The sequence below is a fragment of the Ambystoma mexicanum genome, chromosome 10 (genome assembly GCF_040938575.1).
Source record: "Ambystoma mexicanum isolate Mex_15411 chromosome 10, UKY_AmexF1_1, whole genome shotgun sequence".
Taxonomy (NCBI): domain Eukaryota; kingdom Metazoa; phylum Chordata; class Amphibia; order Caudata; family Ambystomatidae; genus Ambystoma; species Ambystoma mexicanum.
The window spans coordinates 768589972-768611795 of NC_090932.1; the positions used below are offsets into that span (position 1 = coordinate 768589972).

At 41.8% G+C, this 21824-nt stretch overlaps 1 protein-coding gene across 2 annotated transcripts in view; it reads right to left on the reverse strand.

Annotated features, from left to right (window-relative positions):
* The window catches only part of STRIT1 (small transmembrane regulator of ion transport 1), a 95261-nt gene that overhangs the window by 65475 nt on the left and 7962 nt on the right, over positions 1-21824 (reverse strand). The window contains exon 1 of one of the 2 annotated variants that reach the window (XM_069618417.1): positions 14741-14862. The exons of the other annotated variant lie outside the window; for it this stretch is intronic. Coding sequence (XP_069474518.1) covers positions 14741-14807 — 67 coding nt within the window. The 5' untranslated portion in view covers positions 14808-14862. Of the gene's footprint in view, positions 1-14740; positions 14863-21824 lie in introns of those variants that run through there. 2 annotated transcript variants of the gene reach the window in all.

Consider the following 21824-nt stretch of genomic DNA (forward strand, 5'->3'; position numbering starts at 1 on the left):
AAATAAGTGTTTTAAAAAAACGGGGGTTTGGTGGGGGCACTTTTGTGTCAGAACTTTTGTCATTCGAAACTGTGACTGTCGAAACAGTCACTATAAACGTTTTTGTTCACTGCCATATCTAGGTCAGGTGGGTTTATTTACTGACAGTCAGAAAATGTAGGTGTTGGCTGCAGCATACACCATAGAGGAGCAATATTTGTAATTTTCCAAAGTTATATAATAACACGGTGAATGCTTCTGTATCAGACTTTTCCGTACCGTGAAACATGTACTAAGTAGCTAATAATGCATCACTTACTACATATTTCCACTAATACACACAAAACATAAATAGACTACAATGTATATAAAGATGGGGCTTATATATGGAGAGTAAATAAGCAAACAAGAGGCAGTGTCATTAGCAACTGTGTATAACCTACACAATTGTATTCACACACAAATATGATTGCTGTGTTTCAGGCCTGCTTCTTCCCCTATAAAATGCAATTAAACTCTAAGGAAAGTAGTGTAAGAACATGTGAGAATAGCAACATCTATAAATCTAATACCTTTTGAATGTTAAGTTCTGTATGAGTAGGTTCCTGTACAAGAAAGAACACTGCAATGGAATGTTCTTTAGAACACTACATTGTGTAATGAAGTATGCAGTTTATTACACATCTCCTGATCATCCCTGATACTTGTTTGCCAACATTACATTGACAACCCCTTGTATGAAAAGTAAATGCACATGTGATGTCATCATTAGTGATATCATCAATGATATTTGTGATGTCATCTTTGATGTCCTGGGTCTTAGTCTTATTAGTGCACGGTGGTGGCCCGAGTTATGGTTGGTTAGCTTATCATAACTGGCGAATTTCAGGGGTTTTTCGATTTCACTTGTAACCATAACATCCTTTTAACGTTTTTTTACTGAATTTCATAGGTTTGTAGTAGCGCAACCTAACCATAACGTCCCTTTAACAAAGTTTTTTCAGTGAATTTCATAGGTTTTTATTAGTGCAACTTAACCACAACATCCCCTTAACAATGTTTTTTCATTGAATTTCATAGGTTTTTATTAGTGCAGCTTAATCATAATGTCCCCTTAACAAAGTTTTTCATTGAATTTCATAGGTTTTAATTAGTGTAACTTAACCATAACGTCCCTTTAACAAAGTTTTTTCGTTGAATTTCAGAGGTTTTAATTAGTCCAACTTAACCATAACATCCCTTTAACAACGTTTATTCAGTGAAAATCATGGGTTTTTACCAGTGCATGCTATTTTCCTACAATTTACTAATATCATACTTACCCAATTTAACAATATGTGTGTCCTATTTACAAAGTTTTACCTTAAAACTCTGCCATTTCCCACCCTCTAGAATCATTTTTAACACTTCTATACACTTTTTGCAACTATTTCAACTAGTTTTGCATCCATAGACGACTACGAACATCTGACTTCCTTTCGGACCTTCTGGACAGTGCCACATGTCCATACACTGGCGCACGGCATGATGACGTGTCAGAGAACCTGTCTGCACTTTACGATAAGATCTGTGCTTTGCAGACAGTTTGGAACTGCATTTTCTACTGATCTAGTAACTTTCAACTTCAAAATTTAACGTGCACAGCTCCAACATCTATTCCTACTCATTATCCATTAACAATCTAGTACACAGTACATACTTTTAGCAAAACTGCTAATTATCATAAAATGATATCAGCTAATGCCATCCCTCCTCCCCAAGAGCCACCACCACTGCTTTAATCAAGGAGCATGAGAAACACTGTCCCCTACCTTAGAAATAACACACGCGCAACATTTTCCCCTGTCCACCTGCCCCTCTATATTAGTGTTTGGTGCCTCTTGCCTCATTTCCCACCCCACCTTGCGTTCTTAGCTCTCCTGCCAAAAAAAATACATTCAAAAACAACAAAAGAAATGTTCCTTTAGGAACCACCTTTCACAGTTAAAAAATAGAACTAACTAAAAAAAAATCATATAGACTCCATCTACTTTATATTTCTCAGTAAAGTACATACACTCAATAAGATTTTCCAACATTTCCATTTGCATTTTGTGTTATGCTAATGGGAATATTGTGGCGTTCATCCCCCATTGCAGGGACTGGAACGGTGGATATCGGCCCGGCAGCCAAAGTTATCAGCCCAAGCGAAGCAAGGGTGGATAACAAGGTCTCTGGACCATTATCCCCCCATTCCAGTCCCTGTAATGGGGGATGAAGGCCATTAGCACCCTAGGTTCCCAAAGCGGGAACCCGCAGTGCTAAAAAAATTATTTTTCTTCCTACACCGGTGGAAGGAAAATCCTTTTACAAGATGGCCACCATGGAAAGGGAATGCGGGGTTCCATACAGGGCCCCTCTTCGCTTTCCTCGGCAGCATGCAGAAGGCAAAAAGAGAACCCTGTGACCATATTACCACTAACACATTTTTTTGCCCTTTCAAACCTATCCCAATTTCGAATACCTTTACCACAAAGCCAGTCCTAGGTGGACATGGCCACTTTAACCTCGTGGTCATGGCCAGTAGCCAGATTGTCCGGATCATGACCTTATTCCATGACCCGGACAATCTGGCCAGTGCCAATGGCCACAGGCTACACCTCAGTCAACAAAGGAATATAACTATTTTTTGTACCTACATTATGACACTTGTCAAAAAATAAAACACAGGCACATTTGCAAAACCATGCTTTCAGGTCCTTGCCAATGCTCCTTACACAAGTTTGCTGGAAATCCACCCATGTTTTATTTTTTCAAAAGCGTCAAATGTATGCACATACAATAGTCAAATAACCTAGCCCCCACTTGACAAAATCCATTCAGACTTTATGAAAACATTTATATCTAGATCTATAATCTTTGTGCAAACCTTTGTGTAGATTTGTCAAATGGCACCACATTTATAAGCCTTAACAATATTTTGGGACCCCCTCTAATTTTGCCCCCTCTTGACAAAATCCCACCAAACTTTGCAAAAACATGTATATCTAGGTCTATTATCAGTTTGCCAAATTAAGTGTAGATTCGTCAAATTAAGTGTAGATTCGTCAAAAGGCACCTCATTTAGAAACCTTTACATTATTTTGGGACCCCCTCTAATTCTACCCCCTCTTGCAGAATCCCACAAGACTTTGCCAACTCATTCGTAATCAGGTCAGGAATTTGATTGCAAAATGTCATGAAGTTTCATTAAGTGGCACCAGAGTTATAAGCAATCCAAGAACTGCCTTTCACTAAAACTGTAATGCTGAGGTGTCCGTGAACTTCTCAGGACTGTTCGCGAACATCCGGACTGTTCGCGGACTTTTACGGCAAAAAACACCTGTTTTTTTGCTTCTTGCAGCCATATCTCATCCCATCCTCATCACCCCTCACATCCACAGAGATTATTTGATAAGTTTGACAAGTCCAATGTTGTGTTTTTTAATATGTTTACCGCGATATCCGCGGACATCGGTCGCTGCCCGCAAATCCAAGATGGCGGCGTTTCCAAAAATCTGACGCACTTCACGCTTTTCACCATCCAATCAGTGGGCACGTCCGATATCCACAGAAACCACGTTGCCTTCTAAGCCAATCAGTGCCCTGTCCGTGGAGCGAACAGGGAAGTGTGTTCGCGGAGCGCAGCGAGATATCACTAATTTCTTTAACCTACTTTTGGTTGTTTTAAAAAAAAACTACTTGACGGATTTCCACCAAATCTACAAAAGCATGCTTTCGGGACCAAGCCACTGCTCCTGCCACAAATTTGTTGACAATCTGTCCAGTGGTTTGGGCTGTAGGCATGAGCAAAGTTTTTTCTCTATTCAGTCTATGGGAAAAAATACATTTTGGGACCCCCCTATTACTTTGCCCCCCCTTGACCAAACCTCACCAAACGTTGCAATACAATTCAGAGTGGGCCATATACCTTTATTGCAAAGTTTGGTGAGGATTCGTCCGGGGGGGAGTTATAAGCCACCCAACAACTGCTCTTCCTATGGGGTTAGCAACTTAACCATAACTACATGGCCGCGGTAATATATATATATATATATATATATATATATATATTACCTGTAGTTATGGTTCAGTTGCTCAAACAATAGGACGCGCAGTGTCTGGGCAGTTTATTACTTTGGGGCCGCTTGATGAATTTGCACAAAACCTTACAAAGTATACGTCTGCCTCTGAATGATTTTGCAAAGGTTCACGTGGTTTCGTCTAGGGGAGCAAGGTTATCAGGGGGGGTCCTAAAATTTTTGAAATCCGGATCGGATAGACATAAATGAAAAAAACTGTGACGCAGATTCAGCTCAAACTGCTGGTTGAATTTGCATCAAACTTGGACGAGGAGTGGCAGCCTTGTCCCAGAAGCGTGCTTCTGCAAAATTTGGTGTTAATCTGCCCAGTCTATTTTTAAATAATTCCCAAAATGTAAGTAAAGAAATTACTGATATCTCTGTCCGGTCAGAAAACTCACTTCATGGTTCGGTGTTCACACACACCTCTGAGGCAATCAGGGAGCCACGTGACGTTCGGGACATCGAACGTGCCCGCTGATTGGTCAATTCAAAATGTGATGTGCATCAAAACTTTTGAAACAGCCACCATGTTTGATTCAGAAACTGCGGACATCAGGGTAAAAGAATATTGAAACTAATGAAACAATCTCAGGGGAGCTCAGGGGTTATGAGGATGGGATGGTATATGTCCAGAAAAAGCCAAACATCTGGTGTGTTTTCTTCTCTGACGTCCGCAAACATCTCAGATGTTTAGGGACATTTCTCAGATGTCCGTGAACTTGACAAAAGTTCGAGGACAACCGTGCATATTTGTGCATTATGCTGTTTTTGAAGAGCAGTTTTTGGATGGCTTAGAACTTTGGCGCCATCCAATGAAACTGCATGAAATTTTGCGATATCATTTTATTAATCCGCCGAAAGCCATGCCCCTGGACAATATGGCAAATTGCCAAGGCCATCAAGGACAGGCAATGGGGTTAAAGTGGGCATGGCAACCTGGTAAAGCTTTTCCAAATCGGGATAAGTTTGAATAGAACAAAAATGATGCTTGCGGCTACAGCCCGAAGTGCTTGACGGGATTGCAGCAAACTTGCCAGAGGAGCATCAGCAAGGACATCATAATATGCTTTTGTCCTGTATTTTATTTTTTCCACAGCATCAAAATGCAAAAAATTGTGATATAACTTTGGTGCCTGGGCAGTGGGCCTGGCCCTCGGCAAGAACACATGTCTACTCTGATTTGCTCATTGGGGCATGTGGCTTGGCCAAAGCCCATGCCCCATGGATTGTGGAAACTTGCTATGGCTTCAAGCCATGTGCACTGGCCATTGGTCACATTAAGGGGGTACAATGGACATTGGACTAGGATGTAGGCTAGATGCAGTTGATAACAGGGGTTTGTTTGGTGTGGCTGGGGTCATGGCCGAGCCTCATGCCCTAGGCAATTCAACCATGACTTGCATTCCCAGCATACGCTGCTGATAATGACACACATCAGTATGCAATGCAAAAAATATGTTTGTTAAACAAGATTTACAGTTATTTCATAAATGTTAAAAGAGGACTTATTAATAATGTGTATACAGTGATGTAACAACATGAAACATTTTCAATCATAAAAACTTACAAAATTCCCAGAAAAAAAACTTTATTAAACTGATGTTATGTTTAAGTTGCACTAATAAAAACCTATGAAATTTAGTGAAAAAACTTTGTATAACAGCCTTTAGCTGTGCCGACTGCATATCCTAACATATTCATGTTTAGCCATGACCACTGACTACAGCATTCCACGTTGCCCACTGTATATTTTAAAACAGTGATGGGCTAGTAGGTATGGCTTTTACCCATTCACAGTGGTATTTTTTAACACGAACTGACCACTAGCAATGGTCTTTGGTGCTGGCCAGTGACCCCAGCCTTTTTCAAGTCCACGGCCTAAATTTGTATTAAGGTAGTCAAAGTGTTCATGAACTAACTTATAAATGATGGGATGTCTAATTTCATTATTGATGTAATCAGTTATATGCAATGTAATTAGTGTTTTCACCAGTGATGGCATCAGTGATGTTATTTGCAGTGTCATCAGTGTTCCCATACAACGCTTAATTAGAGATGTCATCAGTGATGTGATCTGTGATGTCATCATTGTGGTCATAGGTTGCACAACAAGGGGCTCAATGTTAAGGTGGCTTTACCTGAATTTCAGGGGTTTTGTTGCATTAAGTTCTCACCTTAACATCCCGGCAACTAAAGTTTTTTCCTTGAATTTTAAAGGTTTTGTTACAATATATTGCTCACCTTAACGTCCCTGCAATTAAAGTTTTTTTAGAATTTCAAGGGCTTTGTTATTCCATAGATATTTTGAATCCTTCCATCCAACTAGCATGGGTGTCGGCTACTGTCCACTTTAAAACTCTACCAGACCACTACCCATGGCTTGTGGGCACGGCCGTACACTACCAAAGCCACTCTATATTTTAAAACACGTGTAACCCCTCAGACAAAGATGTTCATTAATCACAAACTGATTTTTTGCTGTTTCGACATTGGTATTGTTATGTATAAATGATTGCAGGCTTCGAGAACTCACAATGTCTTTAGACACGGCGCAGTGAGGTTGAATTATTTTCCAAGGACCACAATCTTTGGATAAGCAGCATGCTCCAAGCCCCTTGTTTTATGGCCGGCCTCTTGGTGACTGTTGTGATACATCTCATGAACCCAACAAACCACTTTCAAGTAGCAAGGAAACGCAATGGAAAAAAGGACCACCTGCAAGAATAACATATGCCCTGGTACTTTCTGCACCCATAGCAAAAATCAAAAGCAGGCACCCATGAATATACGCACAGTAATTGTACATATATCTTAAAGTGAAAAATACAAATGTAGTTCATTTGACCTTGCCCTTAGAACAAAGTGCCAAGTCAAAATAGCATTGGACTTTAAAAAAAAGTAATGTTCACCCGAAAAATAACCAGACAGAGGAAATGTTCCAATAAATATGCTGGCAAAGTATAAAAGCTGCTAAAGAGGGAAAATGGAACGCTCCCTTCCCCCGATTCTCAGCCAGACCATGGCCTAGATCATCACGGCCTAAGCACCCACCGCGAGAGGAATTTGACCCACTCACAGATGCTCCAGATGTCCACATCTATCGCGGCCACGTCCCACACGGCCAGGAAAACTGCCCGCCAACCAAACCACCCACTGGAACCTCTGGCGAAGCTGATATAGACCATATGGATCAACTCGACTAACACAGCATCAATGAAAGCAACCATCGTTAGAGATGCCATGACTTAGCCAACGGATGGTAACTCACGTGCCACCATGCACGCCGGTCAGACCCACACCAATTGTACACGAAGAACATACTCAATGCCATAACATAGCGGACTGCTCACATACACTGATGCATCGTTGTTATTTTTCACATAGGCCAAGCTACCGCACCGCAGAAATGCAAGACACAAGAAGAACTCATGTACATGCTTGCAAACGCTTAATCGCCATTATAACCATGACGACATGCAGCGCTTATGTATAAGGACCCATGTTGCCACGCGACTCCCGTGTTGGGAACCATATGCCGCCACCCATGAACCAGACCAGAGTAGGCCGCAAAACCCAGAAACCACAGGCCCAGGGCTGCTCAGGCCCAGGGCTGCAAGGTGCTGATCATGCAGAACCGAATCCCAGCAAGAGCCTCACAGCCAAGGCCACAAAATTGCAACTTACACGCCGGGTGCCCCGAGCCAAGTTTACACCTGCTGCGGCCAACCACCCCTCAGAGCCGAAACACAAATTAAATGCTTATAATTCTGCGTCAGCTACGGTCTTACCACGCATGACCAAGCCGACCTGATGCGATGCCAAGTCTCACGACCAGTGAAACTCTGGGGTCTCACAGTCCGGACACAGACTGCAACAATGAAGTGACACATTGGACACTAACTGCGGTGAGAAAGCAGCACTTCCACGGCGAATAGCAGACCTGTCTATTGTCCATCACTGATACATAGTCATATATTTTTTCTAGTACCAGGTACACTGTGAGCTGGGTACAACGATGGTCCCAGGCTTAGGGGCTCGCGGATGAACCAATCAGGGCACGGGGGGCTTACTACTGATGGCAGCACAACTCAGCCAATCACTAACCTCTCTCATGTAACATTTTTAGTGTAGTCATTTCTAGTGACGACCCAAGCGTAGCACCTGACCCCTTCTCCGCCAACCACTAACCCACCTATATGTTCCTATACTAACCCTTCTACTTGGGGAACCAACCCAAGATGGCGTTAGGTTTTGGGGGAAGTTTCCCAGGTGATGCACGATGAGGCATCACACATCATGAAAAAGGGCCTGCGAGCCCATTCTTGTGAGAAGGGTTCCTGGGTGACTTATGATCCCAGAGCCTATCCCTGCCATTTTGTCCAATAAACAGCAGTAATGCCTTGCTTTTGCGTGTGTCTCATACTCATTGGGGGCCGCGGGAGGAGTTGGGGCCTCCCTACCCCCGGGGGTCCACGAACAGCCCTGCCGACCCTCCGGGAAATCACCCCGACACTGCTCACATTTTAAAATCAGCAATCTGTCGTGAAATATTCCCTGGTAAACAAAATCCCAATACGAAACAAGTGCTTGTGGTCTTGTGGGTAAGCATCTGCACTGGGAACATGACAACCTGAGTAAAATCCTGGTAGCCAAAATCCTTGAGCAAGGTTGCCAACCTAAAAAAAAATGTGTTGTGTCCGCCCTCTGAAAAAAAGTTATCCTCTTCACCCACATGTGTCCTTTACTTGTGCGCTGAAAAGCAGCCACAATCAGGGGAGAATAACTGCCCTAGTGTCCAGGATTACAAACTCTCTTGCTACATCGTGGCCAAATACTCATGACTTCCTTGCCCTATGATCATTTCCCCTCCTCACTCTCATGTCTGGCTTTAAACAATACTATGCTTTATAAAGATAACTTGAAAAGTGCACGTTCCATAGTGTCACTCAAATATATAAATCCTTATTGAACTATGTTAGGCAAAAAGTGTACAATTGTGTCATTAACCCCCCCCCCCACCCCCTTGACCGGCAGACTATATAAATACCAGAATACAATTCAGCAAAAGGCAAAACAAATGGTTTCTGAGTGCAATAGTTTCTAGGACTGACAGTAGCATGGTTTAAAACAAAAAGTGGATGCCATGTGCTTTCTTCGTGTGTTATGAGGTATTTAAAACGAAGAACACACCCGGCATCAGAATGTCCTCTGTGTCCCATCCATGCAGTAACAGGGAACACCCCTGCTTAGCTTTAAAATACCGAAGGGGCCTGGCCCCACCAGCCCATGTTGTTCTAAGTGGTCTTGTAAATTTGCCTAATTTATTAGGCACCATGGCCTGAGGGGGCCTGCCTTTTCCGCGCTTTGAAGCTAAGCAGGGTTGGTCCTGGTTACTGCATGGATGCGAGACTCGGGTCACCAGTGATTTTGCACCCCGAATGTCACTGTAGCTGTAAAAAGATCATTTTTTTATTATGTTTAAAAGATTGCATGCTTTAAGAAAGCCCAATATTTTTAGACAATGCCCTGTGTGATAAATTATTTGCCAAGGATCACACACTTTGGTTACACAGCATGCTACAAGCCCCTTGTTTTATGGCTGTTCTCTTGGTGACTGTTGTGATACACCGCACAAACCCAACTAACCAAATTTAAGCAGCACGTCAAAGGGAAAAAATGAACAGCTGCAAAAAATAAATATTCCCAGGTACTTTTGCCCCATAATGAAAATCAAAAGCTGGTACCCATAAATATATGCACGGTAAGTGAACATATATCTTAAAGTAAAATACACAAATGTAGTTCAATAGACCTACTCCTTATATGAAAGTGCACAAGACAAACTAGCACTGGTTTTTGAAAAAAATGTCATGAACACCCGGCAAAGTATAAACGGTGCTCACCTTTTAAACACAGCAATCTGTCCTGAAATATGCACTGGAAAACTAAATCCTAATACAAAACAAGTGCTTGTTGTCTTGTGGGTAAACGTATGCACTGGGAACATGACAACCTGAGTAAAATCCTGGTAGCTAAATACTTCAGCAAGCTTGCCAACCTCAAAAAAATCCAAGGGGTGGCATCCACCTTCTGAAGAAAGTTATACTGTCCTCCACATATGTCCTTTACTTGTGCCCTGGAAAGCAGCCACAATTAGGGGAAAATAACTGCACCAGTGTCCAGGATTGCAAACTCTCTTGTCAAATCATGGGCAAGTACTCATGACTTACTTTTCCTCTCACCATTTCCCCTCATCACCCCCATCTATGGCTTTCAAAAATACTCTGATTTCTAAAGCTAACTTAAAATGTACACATACCATAGTGTCACTATCCTTATAGAACCATGTTATGCAAAAAGTGTACAATTGTGGCATTATTCCCCCCATCTTGACTGTGAGGCTACAAATACATTAATGCAATTCAGCAAAAGGCAAAAAAAATGGTCTCTGAGTGCAAAACGTTCAAGGACTGACAGTAGCACAGTTTTAAAAAATAATAATGAGGATTTTGTGTGTTATGAGATATTTAAAACTAAGAAAACACACAGCATTCGGGACTGTGGACTGTCTCCCATCAATGCAATAATCAGGACCTACGCTGCTTACTTTCAGAGCAAGGAAGGATCCAGCCTCCTTAGGGCATGTTTCTCTAAGTGGTCTTGTAAGGGGCCTGATCCATTCCTCGCTTTGAAGCTAGGGCAGGGTTCCTCTCAGTTACTGCAGGGATGGGAAACTCACTGCTGCTGTAAAAATATCTCTTCTCTTTAATTATTGAATGGGAGACTACAAATACCAGAATGCAATCTAGTAAAAGGCAAGCAACTGTCTCTGAGTGCAACACTTTCAAGGACTGACAGTAGCACGGTTTAAAAAAGAAATAATAATTTGGATGACCATTAGGTTGCCCATCCATGCAGTAACCGGGACTTATCCTGCTTAGCTTGAAAGAGGGGCTGGCTCTGCTTAGCTTCAAAGCAAGGAAAGGGCGGCCTCTTTCTCTAAGAGTTCTTGTAACTTTGGTTCATTTTGCAGGCAACATGTCCTGAGGAGGCTGGCCCTTTCCTCCCTTGAAAGCTAAGGAGGTTCTTTCCTGGTTACTGCATGAATGGAAGACCTGGATGCCAATCCCGTCACTGGCCATGGCCAGTGAGTTTTGACCCCAGACGTCACTACAGCTGTAAAAATATTGTTTTAAAAAAAACTGTAAAAGGGGCTACTGAACTACCATACTGTTGGCTATCCGTAGTCCTTTATAGACACAAATATCAGAAAAACAGCCAAAGAAAATGCTTTCCTGTCCCCCTCATCTGTGTCAGCTCCCCCCACTCCGCAGATGGTCTCTTCTCCTACCCTGCCCTCTCCCTTTCCCCACAACAAAGGCTGTTTCTGTGACGCAGTTTGCTTTGAGAAGTCGGCTCTTTGAAGCCAGCTGAGGCTACAGAAAGGTTTGTGTTGCAACTCAGTCCCTAGACCCCGTCCAAATTTAACTCTGCACCCTCTAGCCACCCCACCTGTAACCTGATGGCAGATGCATGTTTCTTGACCTGCAAATGGCTTTGGCCTGCGTTTCATTTTCCCATATCCTTGGCTATAGCCATGCTTATCTCTCGGTTCAAGAGAAAAACAAGATGACAGCTTTTTCTTTTCTGAAAACCATGATCCTGCAATGCACCATGGGAGATATAACTACATTTTTTTAGAAGGGGCACCCGCTCTCCATCAAATATTTTAATAACTACTGCATGAAATAACCCAAAGCCACACATGGATCGCGAGTCAACGATTCATGCCCAGGTTGTCTCGAACCTGGTCCAAATCCAAGCAGCAGTGTGAGCTCTGCACTTTGGCAAAAATTGACCTTGTTTGTCTATGGGAAAATGAATGGGAAGGAAGCTGCAACTTTGGAAAAACATTTGTTTTGTCTTCTTAATAACTTTACAAAATGTTGCAGTCTGGGGGGAAGGACGCCAGTCCCTAATCAATTTCGAAATTTCGTTCAAATCTGTTACTCAAATCAAAAGTTATTAACAATACAATTTTAAGGGGTTCCTATAGGAGTCAGACTCACCTTAACTTTATATGTTATTGGGTGGCGATAGCCGCCCTATAGTGAAGGTCAATCGGACTCCCATAGGGACCTCAAAGAATTCTATTGCTAATAACATTTGATCTGTTTGATGGATTAGGATGATATTCTGAAGTCCGTTAGGGATGCGTAAACCCTTCCAGAATGCAAAGTTTCGTAAAGATTTGTTAAAACAAATGTTATTAATTAGAAAAAAATGTATTTTTATACCAAAGTTGCAGCCTTCTTCCCACGGACAAACAAGCACAGCCCATACCACTGGATGGATTTGGACCATCTGTAGTTCACACCTGCGATTATAGAAAAAAAGTTTTAAAAAGTTTTTTAAAAGATATTTTGACAGATACAGTGATGTTGGGAGTGAGAAACTGACCCTGCTTAGCTTCAAAGCAAGGGAGTGGCTGGCACCCCTTACCCCATGTTGCCTCCCAAATTAGAACACTACAAAAGGCCACTCAGAGCAACATGGCCTGAGGGGACGGGCCCTTTCCTCACTTTGAAACTAAGCAAGGTCAGTCTGCATGGATGGGACACAATGCACAGTTCCAGATGCTGTGTGTTTTCTTAGTATTAAATATCTCATAACACACTTCGAAAACACAAGGCATCCACATCACATCAATGATTATTTAACTAATCTCATCAGGCATAGGATCACTTTAAGTATTTGGCCATGTTTAGACCACTCATATGTTTCTACAAATGTGATATTAGCATTTTAGAATAGATCATAACAATGAGTACATTGTTTAAAACAGTAAACAGTCACACAAGCATCATATCGCTACTTGTGAAGCTTTCCTTTGTAGTACGTTGGGAGAAGATATCTGAATTATAAATAGTACTCAGTTTAGAATGTTCGTGTTTGTGCAAAATATATCTAAGACATGTTCACTATAATATAATTTGTACATACATTTACAAAAAAAGGTTTAGAATTAAATAGAAAGCGACACATGTTGAACACTAATTATTTACGATATTTTAAAATAAACATACCTAAATAGTTAAATACTCAATTATTTTATTGTAAGAAAAATGTGTACATGTATAATTTTCTAAATGACATGAGAAGTGCTTTAAAACAAGTATTAGGATATATTTGAAGAATTTCTATACATGGGAATTGAAAAAAAGGATTATTATCCTAAATTTCTATATGTATAGAAAAGAAATTAAATTTTAAAATTCAACATTTGCTTGAAAATATGTAGATATATGCATTTTCTGTCTGTGTGACTTTTGTAGGTGGTTAACATGTTAAAATTGAAATCTATTACATACTGTATAAAGTAAAAGGGATCTGTAAATAGTATCCAATTATGTAATATATTGACATGTCATCAGTGCTGTCATCTGTGATGTCATCATTGTGATCATAGGCTGCACAAACCAAGGGTTCACAAAGTTAAGGTGGCTTTAGCTGAATTTAAGGGGTTTTGTTGCATTATGTTCTCACCAGAACTGCAACTACAGTTTTTTCCTCGAAAAAAAAATATATATATACAGAAAACTGACAATTCAGAAGTCAAAGAGTAGCACTCTGGTTAATCAGGCAAGAAATCACAGAAATGTCAATGTTCTAAAAAGATATGGCTTTCAAGAACAGGATTGGAAAAGGGGATCATAGTCACTCGGGTCCCAATGGTGGTACAGGGCCTACTGACAATGCTTTGTTCTTGGTCTTAGGTGGTTTGGCAGCATTGGACTGGCCTTCTCTGTGCTTTCCATCCAACTGAACCAGATTCAAGATTAATTTAGTTGCAGTGATCCAGACACCATGTTAGTAGTGCGATGGGTGTCTGTGCGGTTTGGATAGGCTTTCAATGTGGTATGGTTCATAGGTTCAAAAGAAATGGATTGGTGGTCGAGTCAATTGGAGACAATGTTACAGCTGGGTTGAGTCAGTGTGTCAAATGTTGGTTTCAGCAGTTTGAGTTGATGTTTGAGTTGGGTCGAGTCAAGGTCCTCTTGGTCTGATACGGTGCTCAAAGATGCAGAGTTTTGAAGGCTTCCATGGCGGTGATTCATTGTTCGAGCCACTGTGGTGAAGAATGCTACTGGTCAAAGCAGCATCGAGCCAGTTCGGAGATGCAAAAAGTACCAAAAGCAGCACTGCAGGTCCGGCATCACACACTGTTTGAATGGAGTTTAAAACTGTGCACACAGTCTTCCAGCTGCTTTTGGGCTTCTTGTTACTAGAAGTCTCAATCCAGTGGCTACAGGACAAAGTAAGTCCTTTTGTTCTGCGCTCCCCCCCCCCCAGAGAGTGTGTCTAGCACTAACTGTGGATCCGTCACTTGCAGTGAGGAAACTTGTTCGTCCAGTGCAGCTGTCACATGAGCAATCCTTGGCCTAACAGCAGTCACCCGCTGTTTCCTTAGGATGGTTAGGGAACATAGCTCTCCTCTGCCTTGTATGCCTCCTATCCTGAATGTTGTTGTCTAGAATACATCCTTGCTCTGGTGGGCATTATTTCAGTATGCATAAAAGCTTACCCCTGTACAAAGTCTGATATGAAATCAATTGCAAAGACATCGATCACTGACTGTATGCCAATATTTAGAGTACCTGTGAGCATGAACAGTGAAGAAGGACCCATTTGTAGGACAGTTAGTGAAGAAAATGTGTGCAACATTAGAAATTCAGCAAACGCTCCACACCAGCCTTAATCACCATGGGCAGTGGAATGCCAGAATTGGCTTCTGAAAAATAAAATAGCCGAAATGTGCATGGAAATAAATCTTAAATGACTAACGCACTCCCATGTGCCCTCTTGATTACGCGAACAACGATGAACAGAAATACAGGTTTAAGTCCATATCTAATACTTATTGGTCATCAAATGTGCTTTCCTGTATCTAGATTTAGAAGCACATGAACATAGTCATTTCACTGATAACTTGATATTAGACTATTACAAAGAGCTAATGAGATGTGTCTATTCTATCCCCGCACTGGTCAGTGAAGCACTGCAAAACGAACCGGAACAGCTATCCCATTCCTTGAAGGCAAGCATGTGGGTTTACTTCAATTAAATCAGTGAAAGACTACCCCGACAGCAGACTGGAAAGGTCCTAATCACTTCTTCCTGGCCATCAACATGGCTGTCAGGTGTCAAGGATGGACCACATTGATAGACGCTGCTAACTGTTAAAATGTAAAGATGTCACATTTTCTACTGATTGCTAGTGTTTATTAGTCATTACTGGACAGGAAATGTTACCGAGTACAGGCACATGTTTTCAAACAATAATGTAAGATACAGAGACCTATCTTAAAAGACATGTTCTGTTAATACCACAGACATAGTCACCAAATATGTGCAGAACTGTTCCTAGTGGAAGAAGAGTAGGGTTGTTGTGTGACAGAGTGTGAACTGTTGGACTGCCTCATGAGTTTATGTAGTACTTTACTTCTGTTTAGCATTTCTCCTTATTGAAGTTGAATGTACTGTTGGTGAAGTTGGTGAAGTTCCCCAAGAATACTATGTCCGTCCTAATTTATCTGATATCATATGATATGTAATTTAACGCACTTAAACACACGTGTTTCTAGGTATGATAAGGGAAGGAACACACAACTATCTTACTCTGCCTCTGTCATTCAGATAGTGCAAGTGCGAGAACAGAAGTGCAAGGGGAAAGGGAGTGGAGTGCAAGGGAGAGGGTAGGGAAAAACAGAGCAGCAATGCTCTGAGTTAGTGCAGCCCGGCTCTGGGTAGTGCAAGGAGAACAAGGGACTGTAGGGTTACAGTTACAGCCTCTAAGTGCGTGGTAGGCCCGGAGGCAGTGCAAGGGTGACTGAGAAAGAAAGAGCCTGGAACTCAGTGAGACTCTGAGTGTAGCCAAGCAACTAGTCTTCACAGCAGAAAGGTTGGTCAGCAGGGGAGGGAGAGAGAGAAAGCAGAGAAGAGGACAGTTTTGAGCTGCTTACGGAACTTCAGGTGGTCCGGCTCCAGTTTGAGAGGAGCAGGGAGGCCATTCCAGAGGGAGGCACCTCTGATTAACAATATCAGATGTTAACCTCTTCCTCGCATAATCTAAATTAATCCTCTCCACATGCAATCACTCCGACAATAACCCTCCATACTGCTATGGTGTGCAAAGATGAGATCAATTGGGACAAGCCCTCTCACAAGATTGACATGATGATATGTTGCACTAAAGCTCTGTTTCTTAAAGGTAGAATTTGGAGATCTCAAAGAGTGATTGGGAGACACACCCTTGACAGGTTTGTCTTTTCATTCCCCTTTCTGAAGATCAATAATACCTCTATCAAAAGGGCATGCACTCATTATCTCAGTATATTAAGTGTTGAACTACTCTCAGGTTCAAATGTGGCTTGCACTATATTCCAATACACTCCCTCTCATATTCTGAATGTTACTTCCATTCAGGGTCTTACTATTGTAGCAGCTCAACAACTGTGTGACCCAATCATAGAAGACAGTACGGTGCAAAGAATGACTGCACTAAATGCTTCTATAGCAACAGTCAGGTGTTCTGACCTTTTGTCAGGATTCTAAAAAATTACTCACTTGCTCGGGTGTTGAAAGAGTGCTGCTTTTGATCTAGCTCAGCAGAGAGCCTTGATTCTAACGAGGAGGAAAATAGATTTAGAGGGGAATGTATAGGACAGTTCTAATTCTCTTGTTGCTGCATGGAACATCTAAAAAAACCACTTACATTGGGGATCGTTAGGCTAATTAGAAAAGTCAGCAGGCCTTATTACTGGGGTCAAAGTGGTGTGAACAATGTTGCAGACCTCATGTACTTTGAAGTTCCCCAATCATCCCAAGATGTACTCAAATTGTACCCCAGTTAACCTTCTGTTTGAAAATGACACCTTGTGTAATGCTAAGGAACTACCTTCCAGTGTGCTGTATGCTAATTAATGTAAGATACTACACAATATTCGACCTAAATACAAATGTGAATATGTAGTTATCCCTGGGGATAGCCTTGGATTGTCATGCTCCATTACACCATTTGGCCAATTTACCCTTCATTCTTCTTGCTCCAGGGGCAGACAGCCCATTAAAAGGGGTGTGGTACTTAGGCATGTTTTGGTATATGTGCCCTTGGTGTAACTTAATTCTCACATGCTGTTCAAAAGCAACCTTAATTTTAAAGGAATGTAAACATTAGACCAAACAGGAAGACTGTACAGAACAAACATGTGCATTGTTGAAAATGGCTGAGACATTTTAACCTCTATCTAGGCATATGTGAAAACCTTACACATTATTAAAAGAGTTACCTTAATATGCCTAACCCTCATCTTGTTGCAAACTTATTTAGCCCAATGGGAGATTTGCCTTGTCTGTTAACTCGCTGGCATTGTCTCTGCATAGCCGGTTATACGTATTTTTAACAAGGTCACTTTCCTCGTTCGCACTTTACTCGTGCATTTTTCCTTGTGGACATTTTTTACTACATATATTTTTAATGGGCCTTCCTAATCCCCCATCTAACCCATCCCTGTCACCTCAGTATGCCACCCACCAGCCCCCGCCCTCTACCCCCAAACCAATATCAGAGGGCCTTCGTTAGCAGCACTGTAGTTATGGTTAAGTTGTGCAACCAAATGCAAGAGCACTTTTTGGGTGGCTTATAATTTGGTCCCCCCTGGACGAACCCTAACAAAACTTTGCATGTAAAAAGTATATGATGCTGTCAGATTGATCCTGCGAAGATGGGGGAAGTTTCATACAGGGGTGGGGCAAAGTTATAGGGGGGTCACAAAATGTGTGATTTCTCCAATAGACGCAATGGAAAACAGAATTCTCACACCTACAGCGCAAACCGCTGGATGAATTTTCACTACATTTGCACCAGGAGAAGCGGCTTGGTCCTGAAAGTGTGCTTTTGTAAATTTTGTGAAAATCTTTTTAGGCGTTTTTTTTAAAATGGCCAAAAAGTAGGTAAATAAAAAATTGATATCTGGGTTTGGTCCGCGGGCTCACTTCCCTGTTCGGTCAGCGGACGGGCCTCCAATTGCTTCAGAGGCTGGCGTGATGTCCGCGGACATTGGATGCATCGATGGTGAAAAGCTTGTGGTGCGTCATATTTTTGGGAAACGCCCACCATGTTCAATTAACAGACAGCACCCATTGTCCGCAGACATTGCGGAAAAAACATTTTAAAAACCACAAAATTGCACTTGTCAAACTAATGAAACAATCTCTGCAGAGGTGAGGGGTGATGAGCATGGGCTGGGATATTACCATAAGAAGCCAAAAAACAGGTGTTTTTTATCCTTGGAGTCTGCAAAAAAGTCTGGATATTCGGGGACAGTCCTGTGATGTTTATGAACATCTCAGATGTTCGTGGACATCATGCCTATTTTTTAATTACTGGGTTGGTGAAAAGCAATTTTTGGATGGCTTATAACTTTGGCACCACTTAAAGAAATTGCATGTAAGTTTGCAATATCATTCTAGACCTGACCCTGAGTGGGGTTGGATCTGTTTTGCCAAAAGGGAGCAAAAGTAGAGGGGGGGGCCAAAATATTTGAAAGGCTTATAAATGTGGTGCCATTTGACGTATCTGCACAAAGGATTGCAAAAAGATTTTAGAAACAGAATTGAATGGATTTGCAAAGTTTATGTGGGATTTTGTCAAGAGGGTTCAAAATTAGACAGGGGGCCTCAACATTTTTAGACGGCTTATAACTTTGTTGTCATTTTACGAATGTGCACACAAGTTTGCAGAACGATTATAGAGCAAACCTTGAATGTATGTGCAAAGTCTGAATGGATTTTGTCATGTGGGGGCTAAGTTATATGACTATTTTATGTATGTACATTTTGACAATTTTCAAAAAATAAAACATGGACGGATTTGCAGCAAACTTGTGTAAGAGCTTTGGCAAGGACCTGAAGGCATGGTTTTGCAAATGTGTGTGTGTTTTTATTTTTTGAAAAGTGACATAATGTGGGTAAAAAGTGATATACCTTTCGTGACTGAGGTATAGCCTGTGGACAATGAGGCCATGAACCGGACAATCTGGCTACTGCCCATGGCCACAAGGGACCGGCAATGGGGTTACAGTGAACATGGGCATCAGAGACCGGCTATGTGGTAAAGGTTTTAAAAATTGGTATAGGTTTGAATGGGAAAATTAATTCTGCTTTTGGCTAGAGCCGAAGTGCTGTACAGGATTGCAGCAAACAGGAGCATCAGCAAGGATCTGAAAGCATACTTTTGCAAATCTGTCCCGTGTTTTACTTTTTTAAAGTGTCAAAAAGTAAGTACAAAAAATAGTGATATAACTTTGCTGCCTGGGCAATGGACCTGGCCCTTGGCAAGGACAAATGTCTACTCTGATTTGCCTATTGGGGAATGCAGCATTGGCCGAAGCCCATGTCCCATGGATTGTGGAAACTCGTCATGGCTGCAAGCCATGAGCACTGGCCATTGGTCACATTATGAAGGCATAGTGAACTCTGAACTAGGATGCAGGGTAGGTGCATTGGATAACGGGGGTGGCTTGGCGGGCCTGGGGTCATGGTTGAGCCTCATGCCCAAGACAATCCATCGTTGACTTGCATCCCCAGCATGTGCTGCTGATAACAACACACATTAGTATGCATTGCAAAAAATGCGTTTGTTAAAGGGGGTTTACAGTTCTTTCATATATGTTAAAAGAGGAATTATTAATAACTTATATGCAGTGATGTAATCATGAAAGATTTTCACTCAAAAACCTATGAAATTCACAGAAAAAACTTTGTTAAAGGACGTTATGGTTAAGTTTCACTAATAAAAACCTATGAAATTCAGTGAAAACTTTGTTAAAGGACGTTATGGTTAAGTTGCACTAACAAAAACCCATGAAATTCACTGAAAAAAGCATTGCTAAAGGTGTGTTATGGTTAAGTTGCACTTACAAAAACCCATGAAATTCAATGAAAAATCTTAGTTAAAGAGACGTTATGGTAAAACCGAAAAACCCTTGAAATTCACCACTTATGGTAAGCTAAGCAAGCATAACTCGCGACACCTCCATGCACTGCCAGGACATCAAAGATAACATCACAAATGTCATTGATGACATCACATATGAAATTAATTTTGATAAAAAACCTCTAAAAGGGGTTGTCTTTATAATGTTAGTAACAAGATGTCAGGGGTGATCGGGAGACCTATCATGAACGTATGAATGTATTAAAGAATGAACTAATCTAGGTAAAACATGATATTGGAGTGTTTTTGTTAATACAGGAACCTAAATATACATACACCTCGGCAATGGTTGCAGAATGCACTATAGAAGTACAATATTTTTAATCAGATAATTTTGGATAGTAAAATAATGATTGGTACCTTATGAGAGCTTTGAGTAATGATAACATGGAATAAATATCTAATAGCTTATAATTCAGGACTTACTACATCCTTGTGTTGCTATAAAACAATGCATATGAAGACCCACAATTCATACAAATCTGATGCACATACAGGGAAACTTCCGTAAGGAGGAAAGAATCGACACCACCAAAAAGTTACGGTTGTATAATGAAGTACACAAATTAATTGTGTATTTGATGCTTTCTTATTTTCCCATGCAAGGGTACGTGCAGACATCAGGTGTCAAGTGCTCGTAGGGGACTGTAGGGATACAGAAAACAGTCCCCAAGTATGGGGGTTGCCAGGGAAACAGTGCAAGTGTGCAAATGGTGGGGGAGGGGTCCTGGGCCCGGGATCAGATGGTGGGCAGGTGACCAGTGCAGTTTCAGCCAGGAGTTCAGCAGGGGAGAGGAGGAGAGAAAGCAGAAGCAAAGAGGAAGGTTTTGAGGTGCTTCCGGAACCAAAGATCGTTCTCCTCAAGTTTCAGGGGGGTAGCGAGGCTGTTCCAGAGGGAGGCCCCAGCCGAAGAAAGATCTACCACCAGCTCATTTCTTGGAGAAGCGACTGACCCTGAGGGAGTTGGAGGCGGATGAGCGAAGAGCTCGAGAAGGAAGACATTTAGGAAGAGAGCGTTGAAGGCATTGAATCCCCAGACCCCAGAAGGACTTGTGGACAATGCAGAGGGTTTTGAACTTAATCCTCGCAGCCACTGGGAGCCAGTGCAGAGATTTCAGTCCTGGAGAGATACGATCCCTAGGCTCAGATGTAATCATATTGGGAATTATCGATATCTCCCCTGTGGCAGGATAGTATGTCACTTCTTATGTGAGAGGCAGCCTTTAGTGTAACATATCCAATAGGTACATTTATTTATGAGGCTCTCTTGGCCCTCATACATTCCTTTGCTCAAACGTGGGATATTAGTCATAACTATGGATGGACACAGAACCCTTATTGGCCTATTCAAATAGTCCCCCAGGGGGGCATAGATTTGGTGCTTATGCACAGTTATTGCTTCCGGGCCCGTGAATGGAGAGCCTATGTTTACTTTTCCTTGCACATTTTTATGGGTGGGGTCCATACTCCATGGGCCCCTTTTATCAGGATAGGGCCATCTTTGTGAATTTTTGTCAAGAGGGCCCTGGCAGTGTATCCCCCTTACCCCCCAGACAACATGGGTTGGGCCCTGCCCAGTTCTTGTTTGATGGAATACTTAGTGATCTGGTCCGCTGTGCGTTTATTTGCCCTGAGCAGATGTCTTTATAACTAGCTATGTTCCAGGTAAAGCTGGTCTTTTCTCC